Source organism: Zalophus californianus, chromosome 1 (genome assembly GCF_009762305.2).
Source record: "Zalophus californianus isolate mZalCal1 chromosome 1, mZalCal1.pri.v2, whole genome shotgun sequence".
Taxonomy (NCBI): Eukaryota; Metazoa; Chordata; class Mammalia; order Carnivora; family Otariidae; genus Zalophus; species Zalophus californianus.
In genome coordinates, this window is record NC_045595.1 from 158,933,074 (window position 1) to 158,945,689 (window position 12,616).

The 12,616-nt window shown below is 41.4% G+C and overlaps 1 protein-coding gene across 13 annotated transcripts in view; it reads right to left on the minus strand.

The window, feature by feature from the left end:
* Nucleotides 1–12,616, minus strand: part of PHLDB2 (pleckstrin homology like domain family B member 2) — a 214,653-nt gene that overhangs the window by 45,340 nt on the left and 156,697 nt on the right. For all 13 annotated transcript variants that reach the window (XM_027583902.2, XM_027583896.2, XM_027583894.2 and 10 more), the window contains one exon: nucleotides 11,848–11,985. In XM_027583902.2, coding sequence (XP_027439703.1) covers nucleotides 11,848–11,985 — 138 coding nt within the window. The remainder of the gene's footprint in view (nucleotides 1–11,847; nucleotides 11,986–12,616) is intronic.

A 12,616-nucleotide genomic window follows, 5' to 3' on the forward strand; every position in this document is an offset into this window, starting at 1 on the left:
CCCCATCCTTCCTTCCTTCCATCCTTTCTGCCACCACGTTTAAAGTAGAAGAAGCTGGTCCATGGAGAACAAAGGACAAAAGAAATGCCAACCAAATTTATAAGATAGCCTTGCATAGAGTCCCTGGGCAGAGAACCAGGCAAAGGAAAGCAGACATTTACCTCAAGTAAGGTTGTGGTCTAATTTGCTCAAGGCATTTGTTCAGCAAGCTTTGGAAATTACTGTAATTTTGTTCTCAGACCAGAAGCATGCCAGGTACACTAGTCGATGCCCCGATCACCTGAAATAGGTCTAGCTATTTGGCAAACTTCAAAGCTTAAGCAATTAGAAAATCTGATTCCAAGGCTGAGAGAGCAGGGAAGAAGGCAAGCCTGACAAAGCAGCGAGGGGAGGCATATCACACCGTTTGGATACACTGACATGTGACATTTATTGCGGAGATGAAGACTTCTCTACAGTGACTGACATGAAAAATACTTGAAACATGGACTGTGGAAAAAAGGAGAGGAGAACACCCAGGTGTCAGAAAATAGAAGAGAAAGGAGGAGATAACACTGAATCCTTCCCCAGTCACACACTCCAGGGACCTTGGACATTCTCTGGGGTCTTCCAGGCAAATTCTGTAATAGAGTCACCTTTTAAATTGAGAAACAATACTTCAACCTCTTTAGTGCTTGTCTTTCCAGCCTGTGTTTCCTTTATGATGCTCTGAAGCCTTGAAGTAAATTTTAGACCTGATTCTCCCCTGGTGTTACTCTGTCAGCAGCCTACACAGAAGCTCTTCATGAGGGGCACCTGGGTGGCTCAGTAGGTTAAGCATCTGCCTTTGGTTCAGGTCATGATCCGAGGGTCCTGGGGTCGGGCTCCCTGCTCAATGGGGAGTCTGCTTCTCCCTCTCTCTCTCTCTGCCACTCTCCCTGCTCATTCTCTCTCTTACTCTCTCTCAAATGAACACATAAAATCTTAAAAAAAAAAAGAAGTGTTGGGGCGCCTGGGTGGCTCAGTTGGTTGAGTGACTGACTGCCTTTGGCTCAGGTCATGATCCTGGAGTCCCGGGATCGAGTCCCACATCGGGCTCCCTGCTCAGAAGGGAGTCTGCTTCTCCCTCTGATCCTCCTCCTCTCATGCTCTCTCTCATTCTCTCTCTCAAATAAATAAATAAATAAAATCTTTAAAAAAAAAAAAAGAAGCGCTTCATGAAGCGCTACCACAATTTGACCCTCAGTAAGCACAGTGACCACGACCTTACTCTCCTTGCTTCATTCACTCTAAGTGCAGATACCAATAAAACTGGCTTCTAAGCTTGATCAGAGAAGGATTTTTTTAAAGGATGCAGCTCTCAAATAGTCCTATAAAATTACATTTACTATAATTTCTTCATCTGAATGGCCATGATTTCCCGTTTAAACATATCTTTAGATTCTTTATAAAAGAGATTATGGTTTAAGTCTAAAACTAGGACATAAATACCTATACCAATTCACTTAGGTGTCCATTTTTGGCAGAAAATTTTCAAATGTCAAGGGCATTTTAGAAATATGTATCTAGGTTTAGAAGTGCATTTTTTTCCTCTCAAAATGATTAAATCCGGAAGTTATAAAACTGAGAATCCTACTTCATATATCAATCTAAAAACGCTTCTGCAGGGGCGCCTGGCTGCCTCAGATGGTAAAGTGTCTGCCTTCGGCTTGGATCATGATCTCCAGGTCCTGAGATGGAGCCCCGAGCCTCTGAGTCCTCGGGCTGCCTGCTCAGCAGGGAGTCCGCTTGCTTCTACCTCTGCCTCTCCCTGCTCATGATCTCTCTCTGTCCCTGTCTCTCTCTCAAATGAATAAAAAAAATCTTAAAAAAAAAAGATAAAAATGTTTCTGCAACTGAAACTTTTGCAGACTATCCAGAAAGTTTCCTCTGTCTTTAATGGCAAGTGTGAGCCCTGTGCAGACCCACAGTGCAGGAGGTAGAGAGAGGCAATGGCCTGGCTCACAGAGCGAAGGATCATCACATGTTCATTCACAGAAAAGCTGAATAGATGGGGCTCATTCAGATTCAGTCTTTAGTTTCAGAATGAATCATTTTTTTTCCCTTTAATACAGCCAGCAATACAGAATACCAGTCGTCCTTTGGATAAGAAAAGGTGTTATTTCTTCTGTGCATGGATCAAAGATTGCCCTATTTATACAGCAAAAGAATTTTGTCCAAAAAGAGTTCTGTTTCTAGATACTGTATCACTGGATTTTGCAGCAATTCTAGTTCTAAGAAGAAAGCTAAAAAAAGAAAGAAAGAAAGAAAGAAAGAAAGAAAGAAAGAAAGAAAGAAAGAAAGAAAGAGAGAAAGAAAGAAAACTATCCAATCCCCTTAAATACCAAATGTGCAAAACTGTAAAATTTAAAGTTACATTTGACAGAAAACATTGATATGATATTTGATCACATGGAAAGGCACTGGCCTGAAACAGAGGTCTCAAATCTGAAGAAATAACCAAACCATTCCTCTGATGCTCCCCATTTTGTATTACTACTAATAAGCACAGATAACAAATAAAAAGTACTTTATGTTTACATAGTGCCTTCCTTCTGAGGTGCTCAAAATGTTTTGCAATTCCATACAAGGGGGCAGTGAGAAGAATTATGCAAGCGGGCACCATCAGAACCTTCTTTAGCTTCTCTGGTTTACTAGTAATGCTATGAGCACGACTTAGGTCTCAGAGCAAAAGCTTAGTGGGGCCAAAGTGAGGGCAAAGGAAGTAAAGGGCAAGGATGAAAGGACCAGTGACAGGTGGGCCTAGGCATCGCTCACGGAGGACCAGAGAGGTGATATCACTCCTGTGCCAGCCAAAAGGTGGCCAACTCAAGCCAGAAAGAAATTAATATTCCTACTTTCTATTTATTGCCCAGAAAGTTTTCAACGGAAAATTAGCTCTAGGCAACTAGTTAATTAGAGCTGAAAATATCACCTTCTACAGCAAAGCAATAAACTTAAATCTGTTCAATTTGTTACAAATTTATTAAATTTACTCATTAAAATTTAATAAATTTATTGAAAATTTAATTTAAGTTTTATTTAATTTAAAATTCATTACAATTCACTTAAATACACTCATTTCTTGAAAATAGATTCATGAATCACAGCAAAGGGACTTATATGGCAAAGACAAGTATATGGACAAATTAGATGGCATGTCAGGGTTCAGGGATTCTTGCTTTTGGACATGCAAAATATGAAAACTAGCTGTTATTTCCTTCCCCCAGATTTAAACTGGTAAACTCACCTATTCTAATTATTATAGGCACAGCAATATTTTCTAAACACCAAATTGGCAGAGAGCTTAACTGTTTTTTTTTAGGATTCATGAATCTATTTTCAAGAAACAAGTGTATTTAAGTGAATTGTAATGAATTTTAAATTAAATAAAATTTAAATTAAATCTTCAATAAATTATTCAATTTTAATGAGTAAATTTAATAAATTTGTAACAAATTTAAGTTTATTGAAAAAATAATGACAAGGAATTGGAACACTCCAGGAAAATGCAGATGCACAAGGGGGCATTTATAAAACCAACACAGAATGTGACTTCACTAGAGACACAGTTGCTTCTGTTCGCACTGCTCTTGCACTGATTTGTCTTCACGTACTGGCAAAATCCACCTGGGTCACAAATTCATTGCCAGATTCTGCCCCTTTTTTACATTTAAGACTGATGTTCCTAAAGTTCCTATATATGACCAAAGGTACATTATTCACAGCAAATTAAAGCACAAATCAGTATATAAAATTGGGCTTCTATTCGCCTCCATGGTGAGTTGTTTATTCACTCACTCAGTAAATATTTACAAAGGGACTATAAGTAGAGAAAAGAGGGAACCTGATCATTGTCCTCACGAAGTACAGTCCAGTTAGCTCTGTGGTTCTTAGCTCAGACTGCACATTAGAAAAACCTGGGTGAGCTTTTAAATATACTGTTTTCCAAGTCTCCACACAGTCAGACATTCAGGAGCAAAATAGGGTATGAGTATTTTAAAAATCCCTCCATATTTTCTCATACACAGTCAGGTTGGGAAACCCTGAATGAGCCCCCCAGGATGATGTGAGAGGCAAAGGCAATTAACAACAATTCGCTTTTTTAAATGAAGACATGGGACATTAATACACAAGGCACCAAAGAGTGCTCTTCAAACATTTGGCTTAGTGCCTTCCCTTCATAGTATAAAAGGCCCTTTTACAAGTGACACCCCAATTGTACAGTTTTTTTACATTCAAATTAAATGCCTCAAGTAAACCAAACAAAAAATGTACTATGAGATTCCAAAATCCAATGCACATTCAGAGAGGAATGATGCATTTCAAGATCAAATGCAAAATGACTCTTCTAGTCAGACAAATGATCAGGAGTGTGGATGAGTTTACTCTAAATAACTTGAACTTATACACAAGAATTACCAATAATCTTTAATGAACTAAATAATTTAAAGCTCATCTTTAGACCACTTATTTTGCTGGAAATGTGGTTAGAAGACAGTAATATAAGTTTCTCTCTTTTGAGTTGTATTCTTGAAGGAAGGAACTGAAATTGAACTTGCTGGCTTTATTTGAATTTCAATATTACACAGAAAATTCTTGAATCCCAATGAAGACATAATTTTACCACATCTAAGTAATATTTGGTAATCAGATGGTTCAAGGTTACTCTGAAAAGATGCTTACTTTATTAGCTTGTGGGGCTGTCAGATAAAATAGAGGACGTTCAGTTAAATTTGAATTTCAGATGAACGACAAATGATCTTTTAATGTAAGTATGTCCCAAATAATGCCTAGGGCATAATTACACCAAAATTTATTCTCTGTTTATCTGAAATTCAAATATAATATGTAAATATATATATGGGATGAGATGTATATAGGATTTATTTATTTATTTATTTATTTGCTGAATCTGGCAACTCTATTAGCTTAATAAAGATTCTCTTAAAACTTAAGGTCCATCTTCCTAATTCCCAAAGTGTTTAGCACAGAACCCAGCACACACTGAGTACTTGGGTGTGTTTCATGAAACACTAGGTCAGGTTTGGAGTTGAGACAGTGATGGGTTTAAAGTCATAGTACCTAAGCCATCATTTCTAAAGGCAGTCGATCCAAAGTCCTTTCCATATACCCTGAGAATACCTTTCCTTTCAGTTCCTAAACCCTGTGGTTTGGGAGGTAGGCATCCTCGTGGGTTCACAGATTAGGCAATTGTTTTAGATCCAAAATCACTTACCTGAAATTCTTAAGGCCAGATGTGTTCCAGATTTCAGAATATTCCGAATTTTATAGAGGTAATGCTGTTCATAGAGCATATATTAAAAGACATTTCCAGTAAGTTCTGGGCCAGTACCTATAATCAAACACGTTTCTATTTCTGCAGCTACTTATGAATATTTACATAAGTGTGAATATTAGTCAAAGTCAGGTTTCACAACCAAATAAGTTTTGGTGCTAATCTTACAAAGTGATTTCCGCCCCCCCAAACTTTTCAGATTTTAGAATTGCAGAGAAAAGATTATGGACTTGTGTCAATGAATGCTGGAAAGCTGAGAACGCATTCTTTGCCTGCCTCTACAGAGCCACATCCTTATACTTCTTTCTCCAGATTTTTTTTTCTTTTAGCTTTGACATTTTAATTACACAATTGATTGGTGGTTAGCGTAGAAAAAACTGGACAATCGGAACACTAGGGATTTCTATAATCAAACAACCACCAGAAAAAAAGAACCCTAATCTGGAATCCTGTTGACTGAATCCCCAAATCCCACGATACTCTTCCCACTTCCTCTAGCTAACTTTGAAATGTAAGAAAGAGGCACGGGAAGGGCTGGGTCCCTTCTGAACACTGCCTGTGACTTGGCAAATGCTCTGCACTCCAGAAGCATTAACACTTTGCTAAGGAATTCTGGGCCAGGCTGTCTTCCCCTTGGCTCTAAAGGAAGGATGGAGAGGAAGTAACAGGTACTTTGGCAAGATAATAATGGGGGAATAAAATGTAACCATTTCAGATACAATGATACATGCTTCGTGTAGGAAAATTAGTCGAGTAACAAGATTTCACCGTGGCACGAGTTATATATGGCATAGAGTGATTTAAGCTTCCATTTGCACCTTTAAGCCTGATTAGTTATAAACAAAGACAGGCCAGGATGGCAACAAAATGCCTTAATTCATCTGTGTAAGGAGAGATCCTAAAACAAAGAGTGAGCTTTATGATGGGGCATCTGGGTAATGGAAAGACTCTGTGACAAGACTAGGACGCGGAGCCCTTCCTTAACCATTTTACTGAATTTCAGTAAAACTGACTATTGATTTTTGTATGCCAAAGAAGCAGAGATGAGACACTGATAATCGTCATAGAGGAAATTGAAATTCTTCTATAATAAAGTAGAAGCAATTGGGAAACTATTTTTTGTCTGGAATTCTTACTGCGGTCAGAACGAGGCAAAGACAGAAGGAAAACCTACCTAAACAAATGCAGGTGTGCACACATCTGCTCAGCAGTGGCCCCAGCTGGGCTTGGCCGTGGGTTTGGGGCAGCGGTAAGAAGGGAAGCCAAGTCCACAACCAGGCTCTGCCAGCACTGAACTTCATGGTCCCAGTGGCTTCTCCATTCTGCTGCCAAGCTCATTAAACTGAATCTGTTCATTAGGGCAGAGGTTAACAATTCTCCCTCCTTTTACTCGCCCCAGGAAAACACTACGGCCTCTTGGCTTACTACTTCATCAAATAAATATCCTCCCTGGACTTACATTGGAGTCAGATACTTATATTTGTTCAGGGTTTACCCATGTTCATAGAGACTCTATTTGTGATGTGGCTACTGTCTGAGCACGTAGCTCAGAGCCACGTGGAAATGGGCTTCCTGATGCTTTTGGCTGTGGCACCCATAAGGGCAGAGAAACGTCAGCTCAGGGAGCCACTGCAAAAATGTTCAATAAATATATAATTGAATACATTGTCTATATTTTATATGTTGTCTGTATTTCATGCTCTTTATATTTTAGATGGTAACATATAATAAATAGCAGTCATCTATAACATACAGGTTCCCCCCCGGTATCTGAAAGCAGTGCTCCTATGAAACGTTTCCTAAGCCAAAATAGTGTAAAGCGAAGAAGCAATGACCATTAATTTATACGGAAAAAATTTTAAGCCTTCTCAGGCCCCCAAAATAACTCTCTTAGGCTTTTCTTATACCTTAGGACACCTCTTGCTCATCTAACAGATGCACCCAGTAAACGGTGGTAAAGCACAGATGCTCACAGACACAGTTGGAAGGAAGCTGTGGCTGCAGGATGCGGAGATGCTGCTGTAGTTCTCAGGGAGGGAGCTGGGTGGCGCCACTCTGGCTGCTGAGGGGTGCGAGGGCGCGCTCCTGGCAACACACACGCTGAGCGCTAGACTCAAGCTAAGCGCTAGACTCAGGCTGAACGCTAGACTCAACGCCGAGCGCTAGACACACGCTGAACGCTTTACTCACGCTGGATGCTAGACACATGATGAGCGCTAGAGTCACCCTGAACGCGCTAGGTTCACTTCTCGCCACCTTTTGCATAAAGGAGGAAACCCTATTCGGATTTCTATCAGGGAAAACAGGTGCTGATGGAGGCCTTTCATAAATGGGAGGTGCCATAACGTGAACATCAGAAAAGTGAGTGACACCTGTATATTAATTTATACCGACTGGGTAAAAAATAGAATGATAGTTCCCAAATCACATAAGAGAAATAATACCAAAGACTGGCCTCACGTGCCAAGGAAACGATGTCGATAATTTCACACCAGCACTTGAAATTTGAGGTGTTAGTAAGCCTTCCTCCTATGGCTCTAGGTCTTGTCTCCAAAAAAGTAGGGTCAGGCTTACAGGATGTGCTACCGACATCTGAAGCGGAGCTTGCCCGACAGGGTATCTTTCCAGGTCTTGGTTTTCTCATTCCACAGTTTCTATCTGACCGCAGCAACAGGTGTGTGGAAAAGGAAACGAGATCCAAAAGGGCAAAGGCCACTTCCTCCTTCTGTCTTACACTCTGGCTGGGCTGGCAGTGTGACGACGAGCCCCCTGGCATGTGCACTGAAGCACACCATCCCAGATGGCCTGAACTTGGCAGCACGTAGCTCTTGAGCAGGTGTCTGGCTCCGTGTTTCTGCTAAGGCTCCGCCTGGGCTTGCTGTGTGCAGGAAATCCAAGGACAATATTCCCGAAGCATACTGGGTGGTATTCTAGCCTGTGCTATAAGCTGGGTAAATAGTGGATAGCAGTGCCTTCCTCTATTTCACACACTAGAGAAGGAAATCCGTATCTAACAAGCCCCAAACATGGGAAGTATGAAATGGGATTTGTACAAGGACTCAAAGAACAACAGGGAGAACATAATCGGAACTGGAAGGGTCTGCAAGGGCTTTTCTGAAAAGCTAACAATGAACCTAAGCCCTGAAAGATAGAACCAACAAGATATGGAATATGGGAAGGGAATCCCAGGCATGGGAAACAGATCTGCAAGGAAATAGATCTGGCAGGAGGCAGGGGGAGGATGACTCTTTACACAAATAGAAGGTCACCGTGCACATCGGGTGAAGGAGGGGGGGAAGTGACAAAGGCCCATGATATAAATATATAAAATTTATATAAAATATGGTGAAACACAAATCAGAGTGCTAGGATCTAATTTATATATTTTTAAAAATTGTTCTGGCTGCTGTGAAGAGAATGAACGAAAGGGAAGCATGTGGAAATGGAAGGAAAGAAGAGATTCTGATGGTTTAGAAGAGAGTGCTGTTAGTGGAGATGCAGAGAAGCTGAAGAAATTGAGAACTCTTAATGCGAGGGTGATGGAAAAAGAAGGGTCAAGATCGACTTCCGGGTTGCCATTTGGACATAGAGGTGGCTGGAGATGCCATCTCCTGGCCTGGGAATACTGAAGGAAGAACAGGATGGGCGGGCGGGTTGCGTGTGGAAGACAAGGGGAAGGAGATCAAGAGTTCGTTAGGTGCGTTGAGTGAGAGTAGCTGTGAAATGTCTGAGTCCAGATGTCAGCTAGGCTACAGGATATGAGTCAGAAGTTTGGGAAAGTCTTATAAGCTAAAGACATACACTCGACTGTCACCAGCGTTTACAGGTCATGGGGAGCCATGGTTATAAGAATGTGAGGGTACAAGAGAAGAGGATTCAGATCAAACACTCTAACAACCGGCTTTATAGAGGCAGAGGAACAAGCAAAGGGAACTCAGAAAAGTCACAGAGAAGGAGTATGAGAAAGAGAAGGAAAAACACAAGAGGAGGCATCCAGCGGCCAAGGGGCAGGGTGGGGAGGGGCGAGTACGAAGTAAAACGGTTGTCCCCTGTCTCGAATGCCGCTCAGGACGTCTGATCACAAGAGGACTAAAAACCACGCAGTGGGTTGGGCAGCACCGAGGTCTTTTGTAGTCTCACCAGGGACAAATCTGATGGAGAAGTGGGGGCCTAGGCCAACTCGAGTTGGAAGGGTGGGTAATTGGGAACTGAGGAAGAAGGCTCGCAGTGTAGGAAGAACATTGTTTGAAAAGCATGGCTATGATGAAGAGAAACGAGATAAGGCACTAGCTGGAAGGTAGTTTGTTTTTAAATAATAATAAAATGTAAAAATAATGTTGGCATGTTGGCAGTCAAAGTCCAGGAAAGAGGGAGAAGGCTGGGGGAGTGGTACAGAAGAGCTGACCTGGGATGGGATGACACCCAGAGCACATCCCAAGGCACTTATCTTTGAGGGGGGGAGAGAACCCTCCTGAGTGGGGAGGGGATGGGATCCATCTGATTTCTCAGAGAAGTAGGCGGTGAGGTCATCTCCGTGGGAGGAAAATGGACCAGAGGTTTGAACAGAGTGAAAGTGTGAAACAGCCGTGTCATAAAATCGTATGAGTTTATCTGAAAAACATAGTAATGCCGCCAAGTGGTATTTGAGTTTGGTCATCAGAAATCTGTATAACATCGTCTAGCCCGGTCTGTTTCCACTTCCCTTGTCCTTCTCTGGAATCTCTCACCCAACGCCAGTTTCTGCCATTTTTCACACCCTGTGATGACAGACAATAATCCCACTTTCTAAGACCAACGACTCCCCTAAGAGCTGCATGAGCCAGTCCTATACTTCAAGCCCCCAGTGTCCGCTCTCCTACGCAGAGCCTCTGTCAAGCTCACCAAAACAATAATAGGAAGGATGGAGGTGGCCCCCTTTCTTGTTTCTGCCCATGTCCCTGGAGTTCCACCTCTCCTTTAGGCCCGCACAGTATAACACGACTTTCCCTGGGAGGTGGGATGGACACGACTTGCTTCGCTTTTGTGTCTCATGCGAATGATGGAGACAAAAAGAATTTGCAGGCCATGCCGTGTGTGGGCTACACAAAGATAAATAACTACATGGATGAGGAAGGCAGAAAGGCTTGTGGAGAACATGATACCCATTCCTCAGTCCCACAAGTTTTCCAGGAGGACATAAAAATATATACTAATAAGCACCCCAAACAAAGACATCTCATGCTTCTCACGGTTTCTTGCTGTATCAGTGCAGAATCTTGGAAAAGCAGAATCGTCCTCTACTGCAGATCGAGACAATCAATCCTTTGACCTGGCTTTGAGCTTTTTAAAGAAAAATATACCAACTACCCCAAATGGATTCTTTACTATTTCAAAGTCTGGAGCTAGAAGGAACATACATAAAACTTAATGTGAAAAAGCTGGGTACTTAATCTTGACAAGCAGGCAACCAAGAAATTGATGTGTAGCTGTTAGTCTGACATCAATTTCTGACAATATCACTTTGAGCTCATTCTCTGGCACCAAGATCAAATGCCCTTATTTATAGGTCTTAAACAAAGAAGAGCCTAAAAAGGAAGCTGCATTCAGCAGAAATCCTTTCCACATATTACCCACTAGGACTTACTCTACTCAAACTGATTTTTTTTTTCTTTTTCTTAGCTTAGTGGAGAAGATGGTGAGCAAGGAAGAACGTGTTCGTTTGCTTTTTCCCTCCAAAACTGGAATCTCAATTTTTAATTTTAGGCTTGGTTTAGCTGTAACTAACTCAGAATGTGAGAAAAAAGTAAGTAAAATATTTCCCAGAGGAAATAAACAAATAAGCAGACAAACAAAAAACCCAACTACTACCTTGAATTCTAAAAACTGCAAGTAATTTTTCCCACTTTCCCAAGTAGATATCAGCTAACATTCAGGTTGTGGCTTGAAATGTACGAGTGAGACCTTTTCCAAGGTAAATGTCAACTGTGTTTCATGGGTATTTTCCACTTGGCAGTGTATGAGGATTCCCTGACAACTCCAATGCATTTGTCAAAGAGCAGTGCCCTTGCATTGACGATAATGGCAAGGCGGGACAGGTGAGGTGAATGGTTCCCATTCAAATTCTTAATGAACAGAAAAATGAAAAGAAAAAAGGCAACCGTGTTTGAATATGCCTAAGTCATCCCTACAGGATACCAGTGGTTAAGAATAAACTTCTTATGCTAAAATCAATCTTTAAAAAACACAGCACAATCAGAAGAGCAGAAAGCCTGCTGGAAAAAAGCAATTCACTCATCTCAAGTAGGTTAAGCCGCCATGAATATCAACCCAGAAAGTTCTATGGGCTCTACTCCCTTAGTGTCCGCAGCTCAGTCCCTGACAGTTCTTTGTGAAGAACTTACCTCATCTGAAGACTTTCCTCTAGTACCACTGTCTCTAGGAACATGACACACAAATTCCAAACCATGGGAATTCATACAACATTTAAATTCGACCAAATGGAGCCACCATATTGCTCATAAAAATTGAATTCAAATATACTTTTCTTTTACCTTGGTCTTTTCACCAACGATGTTCTTTTCCAGTTCTGCTATTTTCCGATTTAGATGATCCAAAATTTCCTTCTCTTTCATAAGTTCAGTTGTTTCAGATTTCTGTTCTCCATCCAAAAGAGCACATTCCATATCCAACTGAGGACACAAAACAAAGCTCAGAGGTGTTTCACATTCAGAGATTCTCAATTGTCCACTTTAGAGGTGCATTTTTAACAGCCGCAGATTTCAAAAAGTACTACGGTATCAGCCAGACTGTGGGGCCTAGAGTACACCCCAGAGAGTCCAGGTGAGACTCAGAATTCCTATATAAGAAGGCTGGACAGCCCACAATACATTTACTAAGAAATCTACCTATCATTTAATTTTTCTACTGCAACTCCTTCTCTGCTAACTTCTCAAGAGTATTTTGCCTATTTGCTCAGATTCAGGCTCAAGCACAAACCATCTTGGGAGCAGGTGTGTCTGTCTGTGTTTGTCCACAGAGCTTGGGAAGTGAAAATTACACCCGGCCCAGCATGCAAGCGATGCATTCTTAGCAATGCCAGCAGGGGGAACGTCCAGGGTCTGTGTAGAAGATGACAGGTGAGCAGTCCCCTTCCACTTAGAGCTATCTGTATCATCTGTGAATATACACATGCTCGGCAGAATCATTTGCTCCTTTTCGCTCCGTGGAGGTAGTATGAAAAGTGGCCCTTTCTCCTATAATAGTAAGAGACTATGTGTCTGTCTCCGCTCTGGTTTGCAAATCTCTAGAAAGCTAGGTCTA